Source organism: Salvia hispanica, chromosome 3, assembly GCF_023119035.1.
Source record: "Salvia hispanica cultivar TCC Black 2014 chromosome 3, UniMelb_Shisp_WGS_1.0, whole genome shotgun sequence".
NCBI classification, from domain to species: Eukaryota; Viridiplantae; Streptophyta; class Magnoliopsida; order Lamiales; family Lamiaceae; genus Salvia; species Salvia hispanica.
Genome location: NC_062967.1, coordinates 34,866,696 through 34,894,225, shown reverse-complemented (window position 1 = coordinate 34,894,225; position 27,530 = coordinate 34,866,696). Strand labels below are relative to the sequence as shown.

The 27,530-nt window shown below is 37.1% G+C and overlaps 4 protein-coding genes and 1 pseudogene across 5 annotated transcripts; 3 read left to right on the top strand and 2 right to left on the bottom strand.

Moving 5' to 3' along the window:
- Positions 1-3,397: 3,397 nt before the first annotated feature.
- On the bottom strand, positions 3,398-5,904 carry LOC125209578 (probable carboxylesterase 11). The gene is made up of 2 exons (XM_048109174.1): positions 5,030-5,904; positions 3,398-4,230 (listed from the first exon to the last, which is right to left on the bottom strand). The coding sequence occupies exons 1-2, from the start codon at positions 5,881-5,883 to the stop codon at positions 3,690-3,692; spliced, it is 1,395 nt and encodes a 464-aa protein (XP_047965131.1). The 5' UTR covers positions 5,884-5,904; the 3' UTR covers positions 3,398-3,689.
- A 933-nt stretch (positions 5,905-6,837) lies between these two features.
- Positions 6,838-10,464, bottom strand: LOC125209577 (serine/threonine protein phosphatase 2A 57 kDa regulatory subunit B' theta isoform-like). The gene is made up of 3 exons (XM_048109173.1): positions 10,031-10,464; positions 7,916-9,307; positions 6,838-7,550 (listed from the first exon to the last, which is right to left on the bottom strand). The coding sequence occupies exons 2-3, from the start codon at positions 9,119-9,121 to the stop codon at positions 7,191-7,193; spliced, it is 1,566 nt and encodes a 521-aa protein (XP_047965130.1). The 5' UTR covers positions 9,122-9,307; positions 10,031-10,464; the 3' UTR covers positions 6,838-7,190.
- Positions 10,465-12,131: 1,667 nt separating this feature from the next.
- On the top strand, positions 12,132-13,422 carry LOC125209958 (G-type lectin S-receptor-like serine/threonine-protein kinase At2g19130). Its single transcript, XM_048109533.1, has 2 exons — positions 12,132-13,220; positions 13,354-13,422. The coding sequence occupies exons 1-2, from the start codon at positions 12,132-12,134 to the stop codon at positions 13,420-13,422; spliced, it is 1,158 nt and encodes a 385-aa protein (XP_047965490.1).
- On the top strand, positions 13,349-14,499 carry LOC125209957 (annotated as a pseudogene).
- An 8,054-nt stretch (positions 14,500-22,553) lies between these two features.
- LOC125215428 (glucose-6-phosphate 1-dehydrogenase, cytoplasmic isoform) lies at positions 22,554-26,879 on the top strand. 2 transcript variants are annotated; one of them, XM_048116842.1, is made up of 16 exons: positions 22,554-22,726; positions 23,257-23,479; positions 23,624-23,709; positions 23,870-23,924; positions 24,014-24,200; positions 24,467-24,624; positions 24,730-24,798; positions 24,886-24,944; positions 25,119-25,155; positions 25,399-25,470; positions 25,604-25,751; positions 25,847-25,942; positions 26,075-26,145; positions 26,236-26,351; positions 26,449-26,494; positions 26,561-26,879. In XM_048116842.1, exons 2-16 carry the CDS (start codon positions 23,303-23,305, stop codon positions 26,726-26,728), a joined length of 1,545 nt encoding a protein of 514 aa, XP_047972799.1. In that variant the 5' UTR covers positions 22,554-22,726; positions 23,257-23,302; the 3' UTR covers positions 26,729-26,879. The 2 variants fall into 2 exon arrangements, with proteins under 2 accessions (XP_047972799.1, XP_047972800.1); XM_048116843.1 differs by lacking the exon at positions 22,554-22,726 and adding an exon at positions 22,747-22,872.
- Positions 26,880-27,530: the final 651 nt, after the last annotated feature.

The window sequence follows — 27,530 nt, the reverse complement described above, 5'->3', positions numbered from 1 at the left end:
CTTAAAACAGTGCAAAATCCGGGCGTATCACCAGTGTCGCCACTGCACGCCCCTGCTGTCTCATCCAGAGGAGTGCGCCGCTGCTGCGACCCACGGTAGCCACACACACACACACGTGCAGCTGCTGCCCTCTCGGGGTGCCGCCGCTGCTGTCACACACGCTCGGCAGCCGCTGCCCGAGCAAACCCCGCTGCACTCGGCGAGCCAGTGCCTGAAAATAATTGAACCGAGAGAGAGAGAGAGAGATAGAAAATGAAAACCGATAAATTGATAGAGGGAAGGAGGAACGAGAGCGAAGAGTTAGGTGGCCGGCGTCGCTCGCCGGCGACGCCATGACCAACCGAGAGAGGTGACGGACAGAGAGAGGCGTGAGATGTTGGGGAAGAAGGGGGCGCGCTCCTATTCTAAATTAAAAATCTGACTTCTTTTGAATTTTGGGCTCCTCTCTGGACCAAGGAATTAATAGTTGGGCTCTTCCTATTTATTACTTTGGGAAGTTTCTTTAGACTTTAATTAGTTGGAAATGTTTGCCCTTTTTATTTTATACTCGGGTTTAATTTAAGTGCAAGTTATAAGGCCAGATTTAATTGTTGGGTTTGAAGATTTATTGCTCGTTGGTTAATAGATTTATGGAGTGATTAAATAATTAATCTTAATCAATTACTTTTAAAGTCTCTTTTAAATTAGAGAGTCGTAAGTTGCGATGGAATGAAGTTATCTTTGATTGAACCTCGAACATAGGATGCATATTCCATGTAGGATCATTGCATGTCATGCACCTTATGTATGTCCATAAAACTAATTGAATGAATACCCTCTTTCAAGAAGGGCGTGTACAAGGAGTTTGCTTTCGAAGCCGAGCTTGTGTAGAGAAGTACAAATTTTTGGGAAGCATGGAGGTGGGCTTTATATCCAACACATTAAGTGTGGATAAAATTATCAAATATATGAAATGATTTTTGCTTGATAAAATCGCACTTACTTTTTTTAAAAATGTTATCGTGCCATAAATTGTTTATTTTATGATGCCTATCTGTTTGGCGATGCCAAATGAATGAATGAATGAATCGAATTCGGCTCCAATAGGACCAAGATCCTATTCGAGTTAGTGTACACAAAGAAATGGACCGTGAGTCATCGTAAGGGTTGGCCGGTCAATGTGATCGTGGAAGGTGGCCGCCTTCCCGACACACAATGAACCATCAGATATGGCGGATTGCTGGAATGAACTTAGTCTGATCAGACGAACTTTATGAAAATGAACTTAGTAAGCTCGGGCCTTTAAGAAAAACTCCTGTGTGTTACTGTGATGGCATGATAATGATGATTTTTCTTATATATGTGTAACTTTCGGCAATGTGTTCACAGTACCTCGTACTCAGCCCTGCATGTATTTCTAAATGTGCAGGTTGAGCAGTGATGAAATAGTGGCTGGGTGGAGTTGGTGATAGTCTCATCTCCTTTGTAGGGTTCTCGTGGCATATGTCTTCACACATATGGCCATGTGTTTATAACTCCTTCCGCTTTGGACTATTGTAGTATTATGTACTAGATGGGTCTTAAGAACAATGATTAATGACAACTGACATGTGATAAACACTCTTTTGATCTTTATGATCTTTCATTGACTTGTGAACCCCTCTTATCTTATTGAGAAGTATTTGTGTCTTATTGTTAATTCTTTCATCCCCTTCTATCCCCTCTTCTTAATTCCCTCCCCTAGTCACGATTCACCGAGCAATGTTATCCTTAGCAAGGCGCGATCGTGACATTCACCCATTTGGTTTCATTTATTTAATTTTTTTCTTCCATCCATGTAATAATAAACAAATATGGAAACTGCATCAACTTGGGCATCTTGAATTTATGGATGACAAATTGATTCTCCCAAATCCACCTAGTGACGAAATTGACATTGTCATTATGGAGAATCTGCAAACACTCAAAGGAGTTAAGGATTTGTTATTGAATGAGGAGGTTGTTAAAAGAATACCCAACGTGAAGAAATTGCATTTAAAATACACTTTCCGTCAAAAGGAGGGAGAAAACTGTCTAAGCTATCTTCAATGCTTCAGTAAATTGGAAAGCTTATGCTGCAGCACCTCTAGTCGACGTGGTGACTTTTTGCTGAGGATTAATTTTCCCAACTCTATCAAGAAATTGGTTGTTGAAGTCCATTATAGCACGGAGTTGGAAGACATATTGCCTAAAATCGGTTCATTACCTCTTCTTGAGAAGCTCGTATTAAGAAATGGTGTCTTCAGAACTGGCAAGTGGGAAACAATTGAAGGCCAGTTCCAGAAGCTCAAGTTTCTACAGTTGTGTGCTTTCGAAGGTCTAGTAAATTGGATTGTGTCAGACAGCTCCCACTTTCCACTTCTTGAGAAGCTTTGTCTCAGATATTTATCCAAACTCGAGGAAATCCCATCTGAAGTTGGAGAAATAGCAACGCTGAAATCGATTTCATTGTTTCGATGCAGTGAAGCAGCTGTGGCGTCAGCGAAAAAGATAGTAGAAGAACATGAGGATCTATATGGAGAGCAATTAGACCTTCGTGTGAATAAATGGTAAACATTGGGGTGCAAAGAAAGGAGGTAATAAACACGCATTGTGTTTTTATGTAATTTGTTTTCAATATTTTTTGCATTTGATAAACATTGGACTGCAAAAGAGGATTTACATATGAGCTCATATTTCTGTCAGTGTTGTTTGCTTCATCTCATTGTGGAGCTGAGTGAGGCCGGAGCCGAGGGACGGAGATGAGGGAGAATGGCCGGAGATTGGTGGCGCGGTGAAGAGAGTTTCTTCCATGGCTATAAACAAATGTTTATTTGTAGTATTTAATTTTTTGTTGTTTTAGTGATGTTATTGATATGATTTTGAATTTATTTTATAAACGAAACTTTGTTAGAGAATATTTTTTGTGGAGTAGTATTTTGTGTTCATGATTTTTAGAAGATAAAATTTTCTACTTTTAACTGATGATATAGTTTGCAAAAAATGTAAACAAAATCAATAATTTTATAATTTTATCAAAGTAAAGAAAAATAGGATTTTTTTTTTTTTTGGTTTGGTGTGATAAATTTAGAGAATGGTAATTACTAAGAAATTGATGGCTGTGATGATGAAATGAGTTTCTGAGGATAGAGATGAAATTTGATTTATAATTAGATGAATTGTGTGAATTGTGCTAATCCGGCTTGCATATGTTTATATATTTCCTTTACTCAATTGATTATTAATTAATTTATTGTTCCTATACATTTGTTATGTGCTATATTTATCCTGGTAGGCTTCTAGCACTAATTAATCTGTGACATTTCAATTTGTCAAGAAACCTATAATGTGTTGATTATATGTTCAAAGTGCTACTTGAATCAAAACGGGAGAAGGAATGTAAAAAAAGAATAAAAGATCATATTCATTGTATTCAAGGATGATACACAACTCATCACTTTTGACTAATTTTTATTATACCTATTTTACATAAAAAAGAATAAGACAGCATAGCATCCAAAATTCATCGACAAGTTGTGAACAGAGCTAGATTCTGATCTCAGATACCCCTCTTGTAAGAAACAAGGACAAAGTGGGAATGAAACCACCAACCAACTAGCTTGATTCCTATCCTTTTGGAGAGCCATATACAAATACAGATCTTACAAACTCCAACAACAGATGCTCACCGATCAATAAGAGAACTCGTGGCCGCGCAACGAGATAAACTTCTTGACCCAGATGGCAATGTCCTCGGCGCAGGCCTGAGCCTGGGGGGTCTTGAGAAGCATGTCAAGCGTAGCGAATTCGTGGACAGCGTCCTTGTACTCGAGGACAGGAGCATCGACATTCACCTTGCGAAGCTCCTCTGAGTAGGCGATCGCTCGATCCCTCATCCAGTCATGCTCGGCCACCACGGTCAGGGTTGGAGGCATCTTCTTCAGAGGAGGGCCCCCTCGGCCAGAGACTAGCGGGTTGGCAGCAGGGTGGTCCAGGCTGAACTCCTCCTCTGGTAGGAAGAGTTTCCACGCGAGTACGCACATTGCCTTGTCGTAGAAGTAGGAGTTTGAGAGTTTTATCTCTGAGTGTGTTGGGACACTTCCGATGAAAAAGGGATACATCAGAACCTGGGCTACCACCTTTACTGGGTCCAAAAGCTTACCGGCCTCTATAGCTTTCCTTGCCACATAGTCAGCAATATTTGCTCCACAACTCACACCGAGAAGTACACATCTGCATCCATTTTAAGTAAAAACAACACTTCAACAAAGTCCTTCTGTCGCTAAAAAATGTAGACAAGACACTGTTTACAAGTTGGCTATGTTGCTTCTGTATGCACGGAAATACAATGGAAGCATTAAACAGGGAATATGATTTCACTATTAAGAAGATCCTAATGGAAGCATTATATAGGCATTTCTAGAGGCTCTTTGAGCACGATTAAGCATATCCATGCAAACTCATGACAACAACGAAGATGACCTGCTAAACAATCAGGCAAATCCAAAATTCAACACAATACTATGTATGTGTTTTATCGCATGCTTAGGCTTAGAAAGTTAACTAATCAGCTGTCAAAGGGGAGACATAATATCTCATTCAGATTTAAAAGGAAAATCTATCCTATATGTAACTTAGTTTCTTCAAGAATATAATCCCCAACTTTACCAATTTTTGGGTTCTAGATAAATTGTTGTGCAGATCCCTTTCACTTTGATGGAAGCTACAGATAAAATATACTACTCGACATATACAACTAACTAAAGCAATCAGCATGGAACCAATGAAGCCATATTTACACATCTCTATATCAAATAAAGTCCACGATCAGGCTTCGAAGATACCTAGTCAGCTGGGGAAGGGGAAACATATTATCTCATTGAAATTCAAAAGGCAAATCTTTCCCATATGTAAGTTAGTTGCTTCAAGAATATAAGCTCTCAACTTTACCAATTTCTGTCTTCCAGGTTTCTAGTAGTACATCATAATGCAGATCCCTTTTCACTTCTGCCAAACCAACATCAGAACTAACCTAGATGGATCTCCATGAGCAGCCAACCAGGGCTCCACCATGGAAGCTCCAAATGCATCGGCGACATGCCAATTACCCTCTGACCTCCTCAAATCGACCCCTGCTCCTTTCGAACTTCCCAACGACTTGGTACATTCGGCCAAATTCACCTGCTTTGCAAGCCAGTGCAGCACTTTCAATCCATCCTCGAATGCAGATGGGTACTTATTCTCCGGAGCCAGCCTATAGCCCACCGACAACACAATCACATCGCACAATCTCGCAATCCGCCTACAGAAGAAATCATTCGCCACCGAATCATTGCTCCCACTAACAAAACCCCCACCGTGAAACTGCAGCATCACCGGCAACCGCCGACTGCCTCTCCCAACAGGATTATACCCTCTGTAGGTTCCATTTTCAGATTTCAAATTCGCATCATCAACACTAAATCCATAACTACTTCTTCTAAGACTGCTATCAACATTCTTCACAATCACAGCATTACTTCCGGAAACAACACTATTATCCGACGATCCGTGACTATATCGACGAGTAAGTGACCGATTTTGATCTAATAAGGGACCTCCAGATTTCGATTTCGAGTCGGGGAAATTAAGGCAGGTTTCAGGAAGAAAAACACGAACAGATACCGAAGTCACGGGATCGATATGAACATCCTTGGTCGCGACGCCATCGGTGAACAAAGGATTGGCAGCCGCCGCTGTCTCCTCCGCCGGCCGTGACGTCACCCCAAAGGTACCGCCGGTGCCACCGATAGCATCGTTTTCCGGAGCCTGCAATCGGCTCTGCAAACGATGCTTGAGCATGAATTTGAAGAATACGCTATACAGTTTCACACCAATACTTGGCATTTCCCGAGAAAGTAGCGAACTATTCGGTTGTACGCAAGGAAAGATACACGAAAAGTCAAGACGTACAACTGAAGTATGCGTGGTGTTCGTAACTCAGAAGTAGGGAATCGAGATGGATTTGGTGGGATGGCCCATCTAAAAAATAAATTTGAAAATTCTGATTAATCCCTCCTACTGTCATTAGGAGTCTAATTTCATGTTGGCACGAGTTTTAAGAGATATTAAAAATATTGGATGAAAAAAGTTAGTGAAATATGAGTCTCACTTGTATATACTCCGTATTAGTTTTAAATGAAATGTGAGTGAAATGAGTTGGTGGAATGTGAGACCTTATTACCATTTAGTGTAAAAGTAAACCGGGACTTTAATTCGCGGACGGACTAAAATAGAAAAACGAGACTCATATTCGCGGACGGACTAAAATGAAAAAAATGGACTCCTATTCGCAAACGGAGAAAGAATTATTTAAGGGCTATCATAAACAATTATTTTAGGGGCATTTATGTAAAATAATAAAGGTGAAATGGACCCCAATGTTTTGCATTCTTTTAAGAAGACAATTTCAATGCTAAATCTTGTCTAGGAGGAAAGCAAAACTGTTGTCTTTGTTATACTAACATTCTTGATTCATTAGTGTTTGTGTTTATCATCTAAATTATTTTTCATTGCTATTTTAATCATTTAAATCGTGCTTCAGTGTTATCATGATTTGTGTGAGCGTGGAATATGTGTCATTGTAATTCACATAAATTAAAGACAAAGCAACATATTTTGATATTGGGTTACTTGTTCTAAAGCATGCCATTCATCCAATCGATCAACAGTGTATAGTTAGACCGAGCAAACCTGGACATATCCTAAACGCCTCCAATTCCCGGATTTTACCGAATTGCCCCAGAGCACCGGCACACCTAACAACATCAGTATCTCTCAAGTGGAAGTAACTATATATGATTAACATGAACATACATATATATAATTGCAGATTTGCAGATGGAGAGTACATAAACTGAAGCCCAGTTCAAAAATCTCTAGACATACATCAAAATATAACACAACTTTTAACACCATTTCTAAGAACTAAAGACGAAGAAAAGGCCATTTTGCCAGCACAATTCTATATGTACATTCACTATTTCTTGCATCCGAAACGACGTCTCGTATAGCCCCTGCACCACGACCTGATGGGGTAAGAAAAACGCAAAGCAATCAAGAAAATATCCGATCTCACTGTTGCAGCTCCATCCCTTTACCATCAACCCCATCACTTGTCAGCAACATAAAAACAGCAAAAAAGTACTTCATCCTTAGCCAGGAGACATCTTTGCGATAGTCCTGGGAGAAACGAGCACTGGCTCGTTGCTGGCAGCTTTCATCGCGGCTATTTCCTCCAGGCGCTTCCATGTTGCTTCGCGCTTCCTCTTGTTTTCTTCTTCTTGTGCCTCGTCTTCTTGGAACTTGAGTAAACACTCCTCGTAGAGCTCGGGATCCGCGTCTGAGAATATTTTCCGGACATTCAGTGTCAAGCTCTGCACGGCCTGGTTCCAGTGGCTTCTTGCGTTTCTCTCCAGTGCAGGGAAGATGATTGGCAGGATAACTTTACGATTTTGTTTGATCAGGTTTTCAATGTGGTCGTTGTTCCATAAGAAGAGAGCCCTTTCTGCCACCTGTAGTTCCAAGATCAAGAAACACGATTGTAAGAAGGAAACCGAAATTTCGAAAATACAAGGGCTAAGAAAAACACAAACGAAAACAAACCCCAAAGAAGGACCCTTTCCATCCCAAACATATAGGCCACGATTTCTATTTCCCGATGTCCCAAATGTATAGTCATCATCCCAAAACCATGGTCAAAAGGAAAAGGGTCGACTCTCACTTATATGCTATTCCACACTTTCATGTGGAATCGATGTGGGATTCATATCAATCAGTTCCCCTTTCGAAACGGGTGGCAAACCCAAAGCCATGGGCCCACCATCCATTTGCTGCCCCTTGGGCCCACAACTTCAGTGGCACCCCTTTGGAGGACAACCTGAAAATGTGAACTGCTCAGGCAACGAGCAATCTTGCGGAAGAGAGGAACCATACAACGCTGAAACTCTGGAGGCTGAGTCGCTTCCAACACTTCCTCTAGCTCACCCAAGAACATTACCTCCTTTGAACTGTTAGTGATTGGCCAATACTTCAGTAAGCCTCTTATGACAGTATCAGCAAGTTTGCAGTCCTTCTCCACGAATTGTGTTATGCAGTAAGATAGCTGCTGATGGTACATGGGGATGCACTTCGGTTTGTGAAGAGGAATGAGTGCCCGAACAAGGAAAAGCTTGTGCTCTTCTTTCAAAGGCAATGCAAAACCATTTATAATGCTACCCAGAATTTCCAACAGCTCAGCAATCCCATTATGCTTCTCTGTTTCAAATATGAAGTGGTAGAATATATTATTGATAGCTTTTCTGACAAAGGGGCGATGAACCATGAACTTTCCATATATCCGATGTAGCACAGTCTTTAAATAGTCCCTTTCTCTAGGATCTTCTGAGTCAAAGAGATCTAATAACCTCAGAACAAAAGAGTGATCAATGTAACGCTTTGCTAGCTTTGCATCTGTCTCTGGCGAAGCCACAAACCTCAGAAGAAATTCATATACAACTTGCAAATGAGGCCATGCGGGATCCATCAAGGGCTCCTCTTCTTCCAAATCAAAGGCTTCCAATATCTTGTTTTCACGAGGCTGTGTGGAAAGCGTACGGAATAAATTTGTGGATACCATTTTTACAATCTCTTGCATGGCAGTTTCTGTGAATTTCTGATTTGCTGAAGCGATATAGTCAACGAGCTCAACTAATGTCTGCCGCTTGATCTCTTTTTCTTTCAAATTCTTTGTGGGGTCAGTGAAGTCAAATATAACACAGCACATATTCACCTTTTTTATAAACAAGCTTTGCTTCTCAGAATTTGGGACATCTTTGAAGCTAGGCAAAGCTTCATACGGAACATATCCTGCATTCCCATTGACCTTAGTACTTACTGAGTTATTTCCGTAATTTGCAACTGAATTTGAAGATGAATTAATCCCAGAAACAGCTGCAGGATTAGAACTGCCTGACCGGCCACCTGTGGCATAAGCATTTTTTGAAGTAGCTGGAGCGTTCGAAGTGTATGTAGAGGATCCTCCATCACGATTATCCACTAACTTGCCATGTTTTCGTGGAAGCTTGTTAAGAATATTCTTAATCATCACTAAGTGCAAAGCAGTCACAATATTCCTCAAGTGTACGAAACTCCCACAAACGAACAAGCAAATGCTTCACAACTGGAGGCACATCATAAATGGCAAGAGAACTAAAGAAATAGCGCCAAAACAATCATCAGACTGATTCAACTCCCAATGTGCAAACACTCTTTCCAGTGAAGGAATTATCATCTGTAAAGGGAAAGTGGGATTAAAACAAGAAATAAGCCCAAAACCAAAGATTTCATTTTGCATCAAGCTAGTGAGCTACAAAACAAGAAAATTCTCCCCATTTTTATTTTCAAAGAAAAGGTAAGTCCAACCCTTGTAAACAACACAAGACCACTTCCTTTCCAAGCACAATTTCGCATATCACTCCCTTTATGCATATTCTAGAAGTGGAAATTAACCTTAAACGAAGATTAACTAATAAAAAAACATAAAGCAATCAATAAGCTACAAAATAAGAGCAATTTCCCCATTTTCTTTTTACAATGAAAGTAAACTAATGTGAAGTCACTGTTGTACACAGCTCAAGACCATTTCTTTCCAAGCAAAAATTTCACATGTCACTCTCTTTATGCATATTCTAGATGTGGAAATTAGACTTAAACGAAGATTAACTATTCAAAATAACTTAAAGCAATCAAGATAAGCTACAAAATAAGAAAATTCTACCCATTTTCCATTTCAAAGAAAACCTAAACTAGTGTAAAGTCCACCCTTGTAAACAACTCAAGACCACTTCCTTTCCAAGCACAATTTCGCATGTTGCATATTCTAGATGTGGAAATTAGCCTCAAACACAGATTAACTATCATAACAACTCAAAGCAATCAAGATAAGAAACCACAAATCAGCTCAAATCACAACAAAAATCACTAAGAACAGCAAAACCCCAGCTCATGAACTCACCTCATCTTTCCCCTTTCTCTAATAATTCCACAAAATTCCCAACTATTCAGCACAGATCAGCACGTTTCAAGATCTGGGCCGCGATCCATTACATCATTCATCAACAATTGCTCACCAAAAATGCATCAAAAGAGGCAAAAATCGAAGCTTTATCACTATACATGTAAACTAGAGAACTGTGCAAGTACGGAAGCAGCAGAGAGCGCAGGAATCAAGGGTCATTGATGGGAAAAAATTGAAGTAGAGAGGCGGTTTAATTTGCGATGGAGGGAGCAATTAAAGCGGAAAATTCTTGAAATCGGAGTGAGATAAACTAGAGAGAGAAAGCGAAAGGTGTGGGAATTAGGATGAGAGGGAAAATGGGAAAGTAAAAGAAAACAATTTTTTGGGTTTGCTGTTGTTGTTGATGATGGGCTGTGGAGCTGTACTCGTGTGCTGTTTTTGTTTTGCTGAAATCATTGATTTTCTGATAAAAGTGTTCTCTTTTACTCCATTTTTATTTTTCATCTCCTCTTTTTTTTATCCTATTAATCGAATTTATATCCTTTATTGTAGTACTAGTATTTTATTATACTCTATAATATTAAATGGAATGTTATTGGTTGAGAATATATATATATATATATATATATATATATATATTCGTGAATCGATATGGGTTGATAGCTAAATGTTCTTTTATTTAATCATTTTTGTTCTTCTCGTTGCTGGATATATATAGTTTGCACATATACATGTTTAATAAGAAAGGTATGATATGAGAAGATATGTGAAACAAGATAAGAAATACGGATTTCATGTTTTCTATCTTGATATTACCATTTTATCAAACATGTCGAGCTATAGGCATGGTTTCAATTGTAAAATCTTTAATAATTTCATCATCTAAAAAGAAGAATTTTGACACTAGCTTACAATTTTTATATGAATATTTATTATGCTGTTAGAAGCGCCAATTGTAATACTAGTTTGTAATTAAAGCCCTGACAAATTTTAGTGACATACTATAAGATAATGGAAGATGTAAAACATGAGAGATAATACAATAGATGCATATCAACTATTGTCAATCAAATTTTTTTTAAGGAAATGTCAATTATACATTGTTCACACACAAATTTATTAATTCCCCTCCCTCACGTGCTGAATACTTATATTTTTCTTGTACTCTATTAGGTAAATGAGACAAATTTATTTTGAAAAAACCCTGTAATTTCAATTGGTTTTTAAGTGCTAGGCATTGGACAATTGTATCACTTTATGCAATTTGTCAAGACCGGCATGTGAAATTGGATGGGTATTCTTAGAAATCAATTATGACGGTTAACATGGTACTGCTATAAAATGTTTATTAAAAAGTGTGTGGATCCGTCACTTATTATACATTAACTTAAGTTACAATTGCATAACTCAATCAATTTATGACAAAAAGTAGCTAATAATGCACTAAGCTAATCACAGCACGTCAGTCTCTTCGGTTGATGCTCGAACAGATATCTTGCAAAACTCCTAATGAAAGCTATAAAAGCTGAAAATTTTGGTCATATATTTCATGTTGATAACACAATTTCCATACAACTCAAAACCAGGTTAAAATTGTTTTAAATGTTAGAGTATTGAACTCACAGCAACTCAAGAGATGTCAATAACATAGTAATGTTGGTTTAAAGTCTTAGATTGATAGAGATCAAGCTAGTAATATCCATTATCTCTTGAGATTAAAGAACTCTTCAAATGTTGAGGATTTATTTCCTTGTTTATTTATAAACCGTAGGTCTCGGTGAGAGGATCATCATAGGCCTCTGAGGAGGACTGTTCTACTTTGAGTTTAATTCTAGTTCTTATTTTCCGTTTTTACCCGTTCTCTTTACTTTTGTATGTATCTGCATTTTACTCTATATCAATTGGTGCAGTGAACGATGGTTTCTATTCATAACTATTGTGATTGGCATTCAATTGACCTCATGCTAAGAATATCGACCCAAACAACTGCTACAAGTCTTACAACTTCTAACATAGTAATCAATAATTTTCAGCCTTACACCTCCTTTGCCCACCATTTCACCCTTCAAGTCCTCCCCCCTCTCTCTCTCTCTCAGCCATGATCATGAGAGCTTATACTAATGTGATTCTTGCTCTGATCATCCTCTGTTTCATCAACAACACATTTTTGTCCCATGCATCTGACACCCTTTCACCAAACCAAACCCTCTCCCGCGATCAAACCATCGTTTCCTCGGGTGGTGAATTCGAGCTCGGGTTCTTCTCTCCAGGCAACTCTTCCAAGTACTACATAGGCATATGGTACAGAAAAATCACTGACAAAACCGTTGTCTGGGTTGCAAACAGAGAAGCTCCCATTTCAGACAAGAACTCTGCCCTACTCAAGGTTTCACAAGGTAATCTGGTGCTCGTAAACGAATCCCAGATCGAGGTCTGGTCAACTGGCTTAAGCACCAACTCAACAAGTTCTGCATCCGTTTTGCTACTTGACGATGGAAACTTGGTTTTAAGACACGGGTCCAGCTCGAGTTTATGGGAGAGTTTTGATAACCCTTCTCATACATGGATGCCTGGTGCAAGAATTGGGTATAACAAGATTACTAAAAAGAAGCAATTTCTGACATCATGGAGAAACTCAGGGGATCCTGCTCCTGGGCTGTTCACATTGCAGATGGATCATAACAATAGCCAGTATACAATGAGGAGGAAGAGTGAGCAGTATTGGGCTAGTGGACCTTGGGATGGTGAGATTTTCAGTGGGGTGCCGGAAATGAGGACGGCGATTAGGCAAGGCTACCGTTTCACGTACGTTGACAACGAGAACGAGAGCTATTACTCGTACATGATTTTTGATCCGTCATTTATCGCGAGGCAGTTCTTGGATGTCACGGGGCAGTTGAGGCAGCAAATGTGGACAGAGTCCGACTGGCTCGGGTACTGGTTTAGGCCGAGGCAGTGTGAGGTTCCGGCTTATTGTGGGGAGTTTGGTGTGTGCAGTGAGCCATCACTGCCAATCTGTAGCTGTTTGGAGGGGTTTAAGCATAGGTTTGAAGGTGAGTTTGGTGTGTGCAGTGAGCCCTCTGGTGGCTGTGTGAGAGAGGATGGATTGGTGTGTGTCCCCGGAAAAGAAGCAAAAGATGGGTTTTTTATGAGACCGGGCATGGGTTTGCCTCGCTACTCTCGACTGGTGAGAGTCGAGAGCAGAGGCGATTGTGAGTCGGCCTGTTTGAGTGATTGCTCTTGCACGGCTTATGCATACGACGAAGGCGGATGTTCGCTTTGGGATGGAGGGATTTTGAATCTGCAATGGGTTAATGAAGGAAACACCAGTGGGAGGACTATCTACATTAGACTCTCTGCTGCTTCCTCAATTTTCCGAGGCCAAATGAGTGATACGGATAAGGGTGTCGTTATTGGTGCTGGAGTGGTTGTTCCGTGGCAGTCTTGGTCGTCATGTCAGCAGCCGTGGCTGTAATGTTGAAGAGGCGGAGACGAGGTATTAGGACTAGTAAAGTGGGGGATGGTTCTTTGGTTGCCTTCACATACAAAGATTTGCAGAATGCAACTAAAAATTTCTCAAATAAGTTGGGTGGAGGGGGCTTTGGATCGGTTTACAGAGGGACTTTACCTGATTCAACCGTCGTGGTTGTGAAGAAGCTCGAGAGCGCCAGCCAAGGCGAGAAGCAGTTCAGGGCTGAAGTCGGGACCATTGGCACCATCCATCACGTGAATCTTGTTAGGCTTCTTGGGCTATGTCGTGAAGGTGCGAAGCAGCAGTTGCTAGTCTACGAGTACCTGCAAAACGGCTCGTTAGATATGCACCTCTTCAAAGCCAACGAGTCTAATTTTTTAGCGTGGGGAACGCGGTATCGGATCGCGCTGGGAATAGCGAGAGGGCTAGTGTACCTCCACGAGAAGTGTTGGGACTGCATCATCCACTGTGATATAAAGCCGGAGAACATTCTTCTCGACGCGGACTTGTCCCCCAAGGTGGGAGATTTTGGCTTGGCAAAGCTGGTTGGCCGTGACTTGAGCCGGGTCCTGACAACGATGCGAGGAACTAGAGGCTACCTCGCACCAGAGTGGCTAACAGGAGTCGCTATCACGGCCAAAGCAGATGTTTACAGCTACGGGATGGTGCTGTTTGAGCTCGTGTCAGGAAGGCGAAACACAGATGATGATATTGCTAACAACTTCTTCCCTTCATTGGCTGCAAGTGTGATCGTGAACGGAGGCGACATGCTTACTGAACAGGGATGCGGACGAAGAAGAGGTGGCGACGCTATGCAAAGTCGCTTGCTGGTGATGACAACACGAGACCGTCAATGAGCCGGGTTGTGCAGATCCTTGAGGGAGTTGTGGGTGTGAGCTCGCCTCCGATTCCTCCGGCTCTCACGCTCCTTTTAGCTGCAAAACAACAACACATAATGTTCTTCACTGATTTCTCCACATCAAGTGTGCCCTAATCCCCTTCCTAGAAAAGCTCAACAGCACCAAATTGATTCTATCTACATCACATATTCCAATTTTTCAATGCAATTTCAATATGTAATTCAATTCAATAGTATGTTTGCAGAAATAAACTGTCTTCAATTAGACTGCAATTTCAGTGTTTGTAACTCTCATCATCATCAAATTCACATCCAACAAAATCACAATTCACAACGCATACCTATCTAGAGAAACAGTTATCTAATTAAAGCTTAGATTCGTCTTCCAAAACACTTCCAGATTGAGCTGATCAAACTTCAACATATTCTAGACTAAACAGCGAAATGAAATTCTTCAAAATAGAATATTGAATAGTGCGAGAAGAGGAACTTACTGAATCACCTGCATTGCGCTCTCTCTCGTGTTAATTCTTCAGTTTTTCTCTTTTTATTTAGTTTTTTAAATTTAATTTAATTTTTTACAATTCTTTGTATTAACTTTAATATGTGAAATCGAGAATGAAAATATGAAAAACAAATGCACTATGCATTGAATTTTTAATTTGATTTATGCAGGATTTTAGATTTAATATAAAACTTGATTTTAACTATTTGGTTTAAGATTAGAGATTGAGGTCTAATGCTGATGGCTTTGACTTTATGGGGCTTATTGGTACGATGGAATGAAATGGTGGAATGGAATATGATTGCTATTTTCATTCTATTTATTTACTTGGTGTGGTGGAATGAATGAGTGAATGGATGAAAATGCAAAAGAAATTCAAGAAAATTGACATTTCATTCCAACCTCTATTTCATTCCAACATCCATTCCATTCAATCATACCAAGCATGCTCAGTTGCTTAGATTGATAACATTTACTATTAAATACTCCCTCCGTCCACAAACAATAGATCTATTGTTGTTCGGTACGTGTTTTAATGTAGAATTGGTAAAGTAAGAGAGAGGATGAGAAAAAGTAGGTGAAGTAAGAGAGATATGGAGAAAAGTGAGTAAAGTATGAGAGATGGAAAAAAAAGTGGGAAAAGTATGGGAGATAAACTTTCCATTTTTAAAAAGTGATCTGTTTTTTGTGGATGTCCCAAAATGGCAAAAGTGATCTATTTTTTGTGGATGGAGGGAGTATATATTTTATAGTTTCCTTATAACAAAGATTTTGGGAAGGCCCATTCATAAGCACGAAAAAATTACTAAAATGAAAATGGACATACCAAAATAAAAAAAGACGCCTATTCCTTATGATGGAGTTAGTCAAACTCTACTGGGTATATTTTTTGTGTCCGCCACTGACGACATATGAAGCTATATATTTTATAAATAACACAATATAAAATTCCGACTAGGGGAGTGTTATATTGCTAACTAAATGCTTAATTGCTAACTACAACTCAATAATAGTCATTAGATATTCAAATTAAAGGCCTAGATTATCAACCACGAAATGTCAATACGATCAACAAAAACGTCAATAAAGCTATAGGATTAATTCTAATAAATATCAATAGGGATATTAATGTCAAGTTAGTTATAACTAACTTTTAAAAGAAATCCCAAAACTTTAAATTCATATAACATATATCAAATTAAAGATAATTTTATAAGGATTCCAACGATATACTACATGCATATGTTCCGATGTCAAAATTTGAATTTTTTTTTTTTTTTTTTTGAATTTTCGTATTTTTTACGTACAGGTTTATGTCAATACACCTTACATAATATGTCAATATTATGCTTGTAAAATGTCAATATGAAATTGTGTTGACATTATTATGTCTTCGTGTTGATGTATTTCATACACTGTATTGACATTATATTTTTAAACCCTAAATTCGATACTTGCTATTATCTTTTTAATATTAAAAAATGAAAAACGAAATTACACATGGCAAATCGTAGACCACAAGATTTCTAAAATCTTATGGTCTTAAATTAGTTGTAGTTAGCAACTAAGGGATGAGTTAGCAATTCATCACTCCCCATTCCGACTATTATTATACCGAATATAAAACATAACATAATCAATATATGCATGTCTATTTTAATTTGTTTTTGGTTTTCGTCTTCGTCTTCGTCTGCATTTAATTTTGCACTCTCGTGCAATTTCATATTAAAGATCTTGTGAAGGTTGCTGAGCATTTTCTCGGCCCTATTATTGAGCAATGCAACCGAAAGAAAATCATTATTTTCAACCAGACTCTTGGTAGATTCATCGGACTTTTTTTTTTGTCGGAACTTTGAGTGATGCAACCGATAGAACATCTATATTTCCCATCAGACTCTTGCTAGGCTTGTTAAGCTTTTTCTCGACCTGAACATCCAATATAACCGAGATAAAATCTTTATTTTCCATTGCCCTCTTAATAGGCCCACCAAACTTTCCCTCAGCCAAAATATTGAATAACATGGCAGAATACACGATGAGCATCAATAAGAGAATATATCGATTAGTGTGGGCGACCAGCCTTTTATGGGGGGCAATGACGATTACTTTTGGATAATAATTCAGAATATTGTGATTATCCTTTTCTTTAACTCATTAGCAAAATTTATATTTATATGATTACTGCATGCCTGAATATTGTGCTCTAATCATATCAACGGGTATAAATTACATGCCCAAAATTGTACTCCCTCCGTCCCCCATAAAGGATGTCACATTTTCCTTTTTAGTTTGTCTCACAAAAAATGTTATATTTATATTTTTGGAAAAAGTTCTCTCTCACATGAATATAAAAATAATATTTTCTATCTCCATTTAGGGTGTCCACAATGGTGGCCCTCTTGGGCATGCCCAAGCCACCATTTCTTGGGCATGCCCACCAAACTTGGCTCTTGCCCTCAAAACTTGGCCACCACAATGGTGGCTCTCCGGGCCACCAATTAAAATTATTTTCTTATACTTTTAGTTATATTTTAATTTAACTAGAATAAAATTATTGGACTATAATAATTATAAAAAATCTAAATTAATATTAAAAAATTTGACAATTACAAGTAAATATATTTATTGAAAATTTGAATTTTAATTGTTTCCATAATTAGGGTGTGAATTGAAATCACAATCATTAATTAAAAAGTTGACCAATTTAATAGGGATTTAGTGATTGAGATTGATTTGTTTCCCAAATTAATGCTAAATTAATGCAAATTTTTTTTGAAACTTACCATCTAATTTTCGTCACATTCCCTCTCTCTCTTCCTACTTCATCTTCTTCACTTCATCTTCTCCAAAACCCTAAAATTAACACAAAAACTGAAAAAAAAAAAAAAATTAAACCATGGCCCGGGCCGCGGCTCTCGGCCCTTGCAGTGGCGGCCGAGCCGCGTGCCCAAGAGCCTCGGCCTGGCCGAGAGCTCGGCCATCACTCGTCCACCCCCCCGAGCCGCGTCCACCTTTCGCCTCAGTAGTGGGGGGCCGCGGGCTGCCCAAGCCCGGGCCAAGGGCCGCGGCCCTCCCACTGTGGACACTCTTAATACGCAATAAAACCTCCTAAAATCTCATGTCGTCCCACAAGTGTGACATCTCTTGTGGGACGGAGGGAGTATCTAGTTAGCCTAACCATGGTTGTGTGAAAACATTGAGATTGGATCCAATAATTTACCATCATAAGGTTGGTTGACATATATAATGTGTTTGGTTCATGAGATTCAATCCTAGATGAATAATCATGGAATAATTAGTCATAGCTAATCTCATATTACTAAAATAATCTCACAGTTCAATCTTATATTATATTTTAATATTATTTTATTTTGGAAACCTAACACTACCTATATTAATTTAGTTTGATTGTTTAAAGCACCTTATAACAGGTTGACATATAACAGATAAAATAAGACCGGGAATGTGGCATCTCTTACTTACAACGGGTTGACATATAACGGACAAAATAAGCACGCCGCTCCGCTCCAACTTTGCCTCGCTGGGGAAGACGAGTGAAGCGGAGCGAGTCGACTCAGTCGAAACAATTGCAGAAAACAGAGCAGCAATCCAGTGGAAGAAGAGATGCCACGTAGAATTTAATTTATTTTTCATTTTTCCAAAGAATATACACATGTCAATTTATTATTGGTGTAGCAGCAAATGTCTTATAAAATGCCTTAACTTAACTGATCGTCATCCCGAGACGAGACCGGTTTAGCAAAAATTGAGTAATAAGCTACAATTGGATTTTGGAATTAATTGGGCCTCCCAATTAATTGATAATTGGGCCTTGCTCAGCCTTAAATGGAACTGATTAATTGGGCAGTAGCGAGGCCCAGACTTATCAGTGTAGCTTTTGTAAATATTTGATGAAGTATTCCAACTTCCTAATTTTAATTAACATTATTAATAAATGAATCATCCTGCCTTTAAACTTATATAAGTGAATCTAAAGGCAATTCTCATCAAACCAATGACTAGTGTTACTTATGTTCTATCTAATTCGGGTACCCGCGGGTACCCAAACCCGAAAATTCGGGTACCCGAACCCGAAATCTCAAAAATATCATATCCAATACCCGACCCGTATGTGAATTCGGATACCCTAATATCCGATGCGGGTACCCGAACCCAACTAATCGGGTACCCATAAACCCGGAATTATTATATTTAAAATTTATTCTTTTATATAAATTAAATTGTGACGAGAATAGAAATTATTAAAAATCACACGATACTTATACTATTTATTGACTATAATTCTATATTATATAAAATAGACACTAGACAAATAGAAACTACTTAATTTTAAAATAATATTTCTTTTGGGTATAAATTGAAACATAAAAGAGATTAAAATAATTTTTTAAGATATTAAATGAACATGTAAATAAAATGGAGAAAGTATAACCAATTAACTATATATTTTCAAAAGATAACAAGTAATAACCTAAATAATTCAACATGCATGAACTGAACACGAATGTAAAGAAGAGATTTACCCTACTGGCCATAGGCCCTATACTAAATAAAATATTTATCACAAATACATAATTAATCGGGTTTAATCGGGTACCCTAAACCCGAAAAATCCTAACATTAGCTACCCGAACCCATAATTTTGGGTTTCGGGTACCCAAAACCCGTCGGGTATTGGGACTGGGTCGGGAATACCCGAAAGTCCGAAACCCGCGGATTAAATTTTCAGGCCTAGTTCTATCTATCATTTCATTTGTTTAATTATGTAATATATTTTTTAGTTTTCAATCTAGGTTGATGATTGAGTTCAATTCGTTAGAGCAAGAACAAATTGTAATAAAGAAAACACTTTCCGTTAGAAACTATAAGTCTTTTATAGCAACTAAATAAGATGATAACATGTTTTACCTTACCCAATATTTGATTAAACTACATATCATCCAGAATATTTCTAAAACACTATCAGTTGAACTGATTAAACTTTAGCATATGTTTAGATAATACAAACAATAAAATGAGGATGAAAAATCACCAATTATTATTGTGATACTATTCGGGAACTGAGTTTGCTAGACTCTGTAATTTTATAAAAAGGCCTTTATGATATTTTGTATCAAAAGAATTACTTCTACTTTAAAATAGACAAATGTTTTTGAGATAAGTAATAAATTGCATATGTTTTCTAATATCAAAGGCAAACATATCTATCAAGTAGGCCTGAGTTCATAATTTTTTACGCAATATAAAAACATGAAAAAAATGCAATGAAATGAATGAGTTAGTGTCGAATCTTATCGTCCTCGTATTCTTATTGGATCGACCTAATAAGAACAAGATGATTTCGAATTGGATTTTATTCGGATTTGTTTAACCCAATAATAATGGTTCTTTTTCATTAATTGAAAATTTTATTACTTTATTATAATTATGATAAAATTTTACTTTTTCATTTTTTTAAAACTCTGCAAATTTGTGTTGTCTCTATTTAAGTTTATATTGTGCTTGGATCTGACCTTAACGAGTTGAGTGGTTGTTAAATCGTTCAATTTTTTTTTCCAACCTAATAAATTAAGAAAAAAGAACCAGGCTCACCTTTATAACTCCTAATAATACATTAAACATATACTAGTAGTAATAAAAAAAGCTTTGGCATAATTCTTGCTATGAATAGAATAAATACATTGACACCAACCAAACTGAATATGGTAGTTTTCACGTGGTTTTGCTTAAGATAAATATATATACAACGACTAGATAATCACATGTCATATTTGATAGATCCATTTTATTCCACATATATAAATTTAAAAGACGGTATCACGAATATTGGTCTACCGCGTTGAATGTTGTGATCACAACTCTATTTAATTTAATTTAATAAGTTGGCCGGTCCATTTGGATGTCTAGTCCTTTGACGAAAAATCCTTATGATTTTATAATATTTAAAACAAGAAGGCATGATTGATAAAATGTGACACGCCATCTAATACTCCCCCGTCCCACATAATTTTATCCAATATTCCATTTTAGTTCGTCCCACATAATTTTATCCATTTCACTTTTATCATTTTTGGCAGTGGACCCTATTTTCCACTAACTCATTCACTCACATTTTATTATAAAACCAATACTTTAAAAGTAGGACTCATATCCCATCAATTTTTTCAACTCACTTTCTATTACATTTCTTAAAATCCGTGTCAAGTCAAATTGTGTAAAATTATGTGGGACGGAGGGAGTATGATCTTACATGGATGGGGCCATCATTTCGATACCATTTTTTGTTTGTTTATAATATGATAAATTATTGAAAATGAAATTTGATTAAATTATAGTTTATTTTACAAATTTAAAAATTAGTTAACTAAATTATTAAATTTAAATATTTTCATAAATATACTGATATATTATTGATGTGTTTCCATCATCAATTAATGTTGTTTTCTTTAAAAATAAAAAAGTATCGATTCAACTCACACCTTATTATGATTTTTTGACTATCACATTAGTTCAAAAAAGTTCATCACAAGATAATTACTAATTAGGCACAAATACAATCGTTACTCTGGCGAATTTTAGAAGTTGCAAAATGTATTCAAATTATATATTTTTCTTGACAATTTTTTATTTATAATATTATCATTGGGTAATCTTAGACATCGGCTCTTGGTCAAATGACTCAAATTTGTTAAGTGTCCCACTCATTGAGGTTCCTATAAATCAGAATAGGGAATAGTCACGGTACCCGCCGATAGATACCCTTGGTAATTACCAAAAAAAAATAAAATAAAACACAATTTAATTATCAAAATAATATGAGCCTGAGTCATTTTAATAGTGGGTTATCTAGAATTTTTAATTTAGAGATTGTTATATATAATCACAATGACTGACCTTCAAAATCTAATTTTGAGATTGTTATATATAATCATAATGACCACCTTCGAAATATTATTATGCCCTCTCAATATTGTCTTTATTTTTTCTATTGAGAATTTTAACAATAATGTAGTAGAAAATGAATTACTTTATACTTTATCCGTCCCAATTTAAATGTTACATTTTGTTTTTTAGGATATCTCATTCTAAATGATACATTTCTAAATATATAAATATCACTTTCTCTACTTTTTTTTCCTTTCTTATTTTATTCTCTCTATTTTACTCATAAAATAATATTACATAAAATCTCATATCAATTAAAAATACTCCACTTAAAATGAAACTGAGGAATAATAATACTAATTGGATGATCTTCATAAAATTCATCCCAGTTACCAATTTTTGAACTGTCATAATTATGTAAATACTATTTATACCTTACTTTTTGCTCAATCATCTATTTTATTATCTAGTAGTACTAGATTTTATTCTCCCTTTATTCATATTTTACTTTATTCATTCCTATCTTATTCGTCTTTAATTTTATTCTACAGTATCTTTTTACATAATTTATTTAGCACTTAATACCAATTTTATTTTCGTCAAACATATTTCACCAATTTTATTTTCATCAAACTTATTTTCACCAAATACTAGTAGAAATAGTTTACTCTCGTCTTTTTATTACTAGTACCGAAGCGTTTTACCAATTAAATTACAATGGAAAAAAGAGTGTGACAAATGGCGAGGTCTCTTGTTATCGTCCACCAACGCACACAGTCTCACTCTCACACCATCTAGCGAAGTCAAATTAGGCAGCTCTGCCAAATCAACGTATCGTCACAAAGCTTCCCTACCTCCTCTCTCTACAAATCTCAATTCGCAACTGCAGCACCATTTACACCATCTCTCCACCTACTTTTTTAGGCAATTGCTTTTCGGATTGCTGCTGCGGTGAGTTGTTTTCTTCATCTCCATCGGAATATCCTCGATCATCTCTCGTTTCTCGTGATTTTTCCAGAATTGTAGAGCCTGCTTCGATCTGTTAACCGTAGGGAATCATTTAACCGGTTGATTTCCTGTTTGGATCGCGCAAAACTGTATGATGAAGTATTTATCGCGTAGTGTTTAATTCAAGCCTGAGGAAGAGAATTTTGTTTTTATTTGAATTTGTAGCGGTTTGAATTGCAGCTGAATTATAGTGAATCATCACTGGAACTGATTTGAGATTTTTTTTTCACCGAATTTTCAACCGCAGCTTGATTTTTCAAAGTTTTTTTAGTAGTATTATTAGTGTCGATTGACGAGAATGTAGTCGTTATTTGAATTGCAGCTGAATTATAGTGAATCAGCACTGGAACTGATTAGAGATCTTTTCCCCCGAATTTTCAAACGCAGCTGGATTTTTTGATGTTTCTTACTGTTATCAGTATCGATTGACGAGAATTTAGTTATTGATATTTGTTGACGTCCTTGCTGTGCAGATCAGGAGCTGCTAATCGAGAAATTAATTAGCTCTAGCAAATTCTGATGGCGGCTGTGGGCGAATGGCACTGTGAAAAGAGGCCTTTCGATAAGAGTGAATCGTTTGCGAATAATAATGAGAATGTGCCTGAAACTGGATGCCTCTCCATCATTGTTCTCGGTGCTTCCGGTGATCTTGCCAAGAAGAAGACGTTTCCTGCGCTCTTTAACCTTTACCGGCAGGTTGATCCGAATATTGCTTGTTTTTAGAATGAATACATGCTATGAATTCATGAGTTTGGACCTTTTACTTCGTTTTGGAATCTGATGTTAAGTGTGTCTGGAAGGCGACTCATCTCTTGTGTTATTTTGGATTGTGATGTTCAGGGATTTTTGCAATTAAATGATGTTCACATATTCGGTTATGCAAGGACCAAGATCTCTGATGATGATTTGAGAGATCGGATCAAAGGGTACTAATTCTGCAACTTTTTAGTTTGAGCTTATGGTGAAAATCATTTGGAAGCCGACTGCTTTATGCCTTGGAAATGAAAGAAATATGTGCTTGATCATTCAGTGATGCATATATACATTTGTGATTTGGATTCATTTCTCTTTTTTAAATTGTTGTAGGTATCTTCCCAATGGTAATGATGTCACAGAAGATGTTAAAAACTTTCTATTGTTGGTTAGTGGTTGCTGTTTGGATATCTTATCTTATGCTTAACCATATAGGATAATGTGTATGTAGCATATCCTGACATTGTTTGCTTGCAGATTAAATATGTGAGTGGTTCATATGATGCTCCGGAAGGGTTCCAAGCACTAGACCAGGCAATATCTGAGCACGAGTTCTCGAAAAACAGTACAGAAGGATCATCCCGTAGGCTTTTCTACCTTGCACTTCCACCGTCTGTTTATCCACCAGTCTGCAGAATGATCAAGAGTCACTGCATGAATAAATGTATGCACCATCACCATAACTAGTTCTAGATTGCTCATTCCTCTGCATTTCCCTTCCGTGAATCGTTACTCCCATTAAAGGAGCTCCATCTTCATAAAAACTTCTATTTTACCCACTTCAATGTTTTTTAGCATTGGATGCAATGTTGATTTATTGCATTGCCTTTATGTAATATGTATGGAGATGGTAGAAATCCACTTAATTTGCCTGCTTCTCATGCCTTACATCTAGACACTTCCATAAACCTTTAGCGTAATTATTTTCAGCTGATCTCGGTGGATGGACTCGTATTGTTGTTGAGAAGCCTTTTGGAAGGGATTTGGAATCAGCTGAGGAACTGAGCTCACAAATAGGTGAACTATTTGAAGAACCACAGATCTATCGTATAGATCATTATCTGGGAAAGGAATTGGTGCAGAACCTGGTATGCTTGTTACCCTAATGTTCTGATAGATCAGTTTGGTTATGTGTTGCATATGTAGATTTTATTCTAAAAGGAAATTGATCTCTATCTTACAATATTTTGCAGTTGGTACTTCGGTTTGCAAATCGATTATTTTTACCTCTCTGGAACCGTGATAACATTGCTAACGTACAGGTGAGCTGCTTATGTTTAAATAATGAGAATTTTTAATAAGTCTACTCCAGCTTTCGATGCAAGCTTGACTTTTCTGTCGGTCCCCAGATTGTGTTCAGAGAAGATTTTGGAACTGATGGGCGTGGTGGATACTTCGACCAGTATGGGTATGCCCACTCTCTTCTCCAGAGTGTTTTAGTTTTGAAAATATATATTGTTCTTGAACATGTGAAATGTTAATTTTAACTAAGTATGGTTGAAGAAATTATGCTTTCCTCTTTCTGTTTTAATCACAGACTGTGAACTTGTAGTTTACCAGTTTCGGTTTTTTGTTTTTGCAGAATCATCCGTGATATTATCCAGAATCACCTATTGCAGGTTATACTTGTTAATACAGAAAATTTTCCTTCTCGTTTCATAGTTCTTTACATAAAGTAACTTTTTTGTTGAGTTAAATGTATCCTAATGTGGTAGTATATGTTAACTTCATTAATTAGCAAACTTATTGAATGACTTACAATCATGAATTTAACTAAAAAAAGATTCACAATGCAGTTTAAGTTGACTCTATTTGATTTCCATTTACCCATATTGACATCACAATTTATAAAAATATTGCAGGTTCTTTGCCTTGTTGCAATGGAGAAACCTGTTTCCTTGAAACCTGAGCATATCCGGGACGAAAAAGTGAAGGTATATCTCGGCTCAAAGTTGAAGATGCACTTTGACTGCCTAGCTTGATTTTTGGCTTGAACCCACGTGGAACTACCTGCATATAATTTTCAGAAGTATATCTCGGCTCGCTAATTATGTAGTTGGAATTCAGGTTCTTCAATCAGTTCTTCCTATCAAAGACGAAGAGGTGGTGCTTGGACAATATGAAGGCTACAAGGATGACCCAACCGTTCCTGACAACTCAAATACTCCTACTTTTGCAACAGCGATTCTGCATATACATAACGAAAGATGGGAAGGTAGCCACAAATATTCCAATTTTTTTGTTACATGAATGGAAAAGTTGACCTTGAAAAATAGAATCTCTGATTACATTATTCATGACTTTCTGTAGGTGTGCCTTTTATACTCAAGGCAGGAAAAGCTTTAAATTCACGAAAAGCAGAAATTCGGGTTCAGTTCAAGGAGGTTCCTGGGGATATCTTTAAATGTACGTATTTTTCAATGCATGTATTATATGAATACTTATGGTGCCATCTTCTTGTTGTGTGATTGTATGAAAATATGCAGTTTAATGCTTTGATTTTATATTCCAATAAACTTAATTAAATCATGTGTGCAGGTCAAAAGCAAGGAAGAAATGAATTCGTAATCCGTCTGCAACCTTCCGAGGCGATATACATGAAACTAACGGCAAGTTAAATGCAATAATGCTAGTTTTCTGCAATTGGAACTCTGGTTTTTCCCTTTGTCTTGAACCTAAGTTTCTTCGTGATCATGCAGGTGAAGCAGCCTGGGTTGGAAATGTCAACTGCTCAGAGCGAACTCGACTTGTCATATAGACAACGCTACCAAGGGGTTGTCATACCCGAAGCCTATGAACGCCTAATTCTTGACACGTATGCTCATCTCTATACAGACGAATTCTTTACTGTGTATTCATTATTCATTTTGTTTCTTCATTCATCATGAATGCTATGATATCTATGTATGCAGAATAAAAGGTGATCAACAGCATTTTGTCCGCCGAGATGAGCTAAAGGTAAACACTAGATCTCTCTTTCATTGCTCGCATCACGTGTATTGATACTTAGCGACTGATGTTCAGGCTGCTTGGGAGATTTTCACGCCCCTTCTGCACCGGATTGATAAAGGGGAGTTCAAGTCCCTTCCGTACAAGCCGGGAAGCCGAGGCCCTGCAGAAGCAGATCAACTGCTGGAGAAGGTGGGTTACGTTCAGACACACGGCTACATATGGATCCCTCCGACGTTGTAATCGCTTGCTCAGGTCACTCGTTCTTCTACCTAAGTATATTGTTTAGTACGAGGCAAAGACATGAGCAATATGTATGATGAGTTGTGTGTTGAATAATTTTGTTTTTGAAGACAATAATAAAGGTTGAAATCATGATTGATGCTTGCTTTGAGATTGAAAGTATTGATCCCTGTCTTCATACTACGACAAGAAATGATCATACACATTTGCAATTGAGAAATTATTACAAGTCTTTTGCAGTTTCAATTGAGAAATTATTAGAAGTCTTGAGCTAAGGCCGTGTTTGGTCCAAGCAATGTTATTTAATGGCGTGTTTGACCAAAAAACCGCCACAAAGTTATAGTGGTCGGCCTAGCAGGATATGAAGATCGATAAATAAATAAGTAAAATATAATTCATACTACTATATAAAAATGTGAACATAATGCCAAAATTTTAAAGCAATAAAAATACAATGTCTTACTAAATTCTTAAGCTAATAATTGATATATAAAGTCATTATACATGGATACAAATTATGACTAGGAAAATGGCTACTAATAACACAGTACGTAATTTGAAGACAACAAAGCAATAATAATTAAAAAAAAAAGACCAAAGCAATAATAACTGGTAAAAGGCGATGAATAGACAGAGACGCTAAATTTCAAACAAAGCATGCATTTAATCACCAAAGATTGTTCAGTACTTCAGTTTATTAGACGAGATAATAGTGAGATACTACAATATACTTCTTCGTTTATAAAAAATAATCTCATTTCAACATTTTAAAATATTCATAAAAAATATTCCAATTTCTAAA

Bases quoted from the DNA above. Each gene is read 5' to 3' on its own strand.
- LOC125209578 (XM_048109174.1), bottom strand. From the start codon at position 5,883: ATGCCAAGTATTGGTGTGAAACTGTATAGCGTATTCTTCAAATTCATG. The intron at 4,231-5,029 runs GTTAGTTCTGAT...AAATGGATGCAG, and splicing joins GCTCATGGAGATCCATCTAG to ATGTGTACTTCTCGGTGTGA.
- LOC125209577 (XM_048109173.1), bottom strand. From the start codon at position 9,121: ATGATTAAGAATATTCTTAACAAGCTTCCACGAAAACATGGCAAGTTA. The intron at 7,551-7,915 runs GTTGTCCTCCAA...TTGGAACTACAG, and splicing joins TGAGCAGTTCACATTTTCAG to GTGGCAGAAAGGGCTCTCTT.
- LOC125209958 (XM_048109533.1), top strand. From the start codon at position 12,132: ATGATCATGAGAGCTTATACTAATGTGATTCTTGCTCTGATCATCCTC. The intron at 13,221-13,353 runs GTGAGAGTCGAG...GGGTTAATGAAG, and splicing joins TGCCTCGCTACTCTCGACTG to GAAACACCAGTGGGAGGACT.
- LOC125215428 (XM_048116842.1), top strand. From the start codon at position 23,303: ATGGCGGCTGTGGGCGAATGGCACTGTGAAAAGAGGCCTTTCGATAAG. The intron at 25,752-25,846 runs GTAGCCACAAAT...GACTTTCTGTAG, and splicing joins ACATAACGAAAGATGGGAAG to GTGTGCCTTTTATACTCAAG. The intron at 25,943-26,074 runs GTACGTATTTTT...TCATGTGTGCAG, and splicing joins TCCTGGGGATATCTTTAAAT to GTCAAAAGCAAGGAAGAAAT.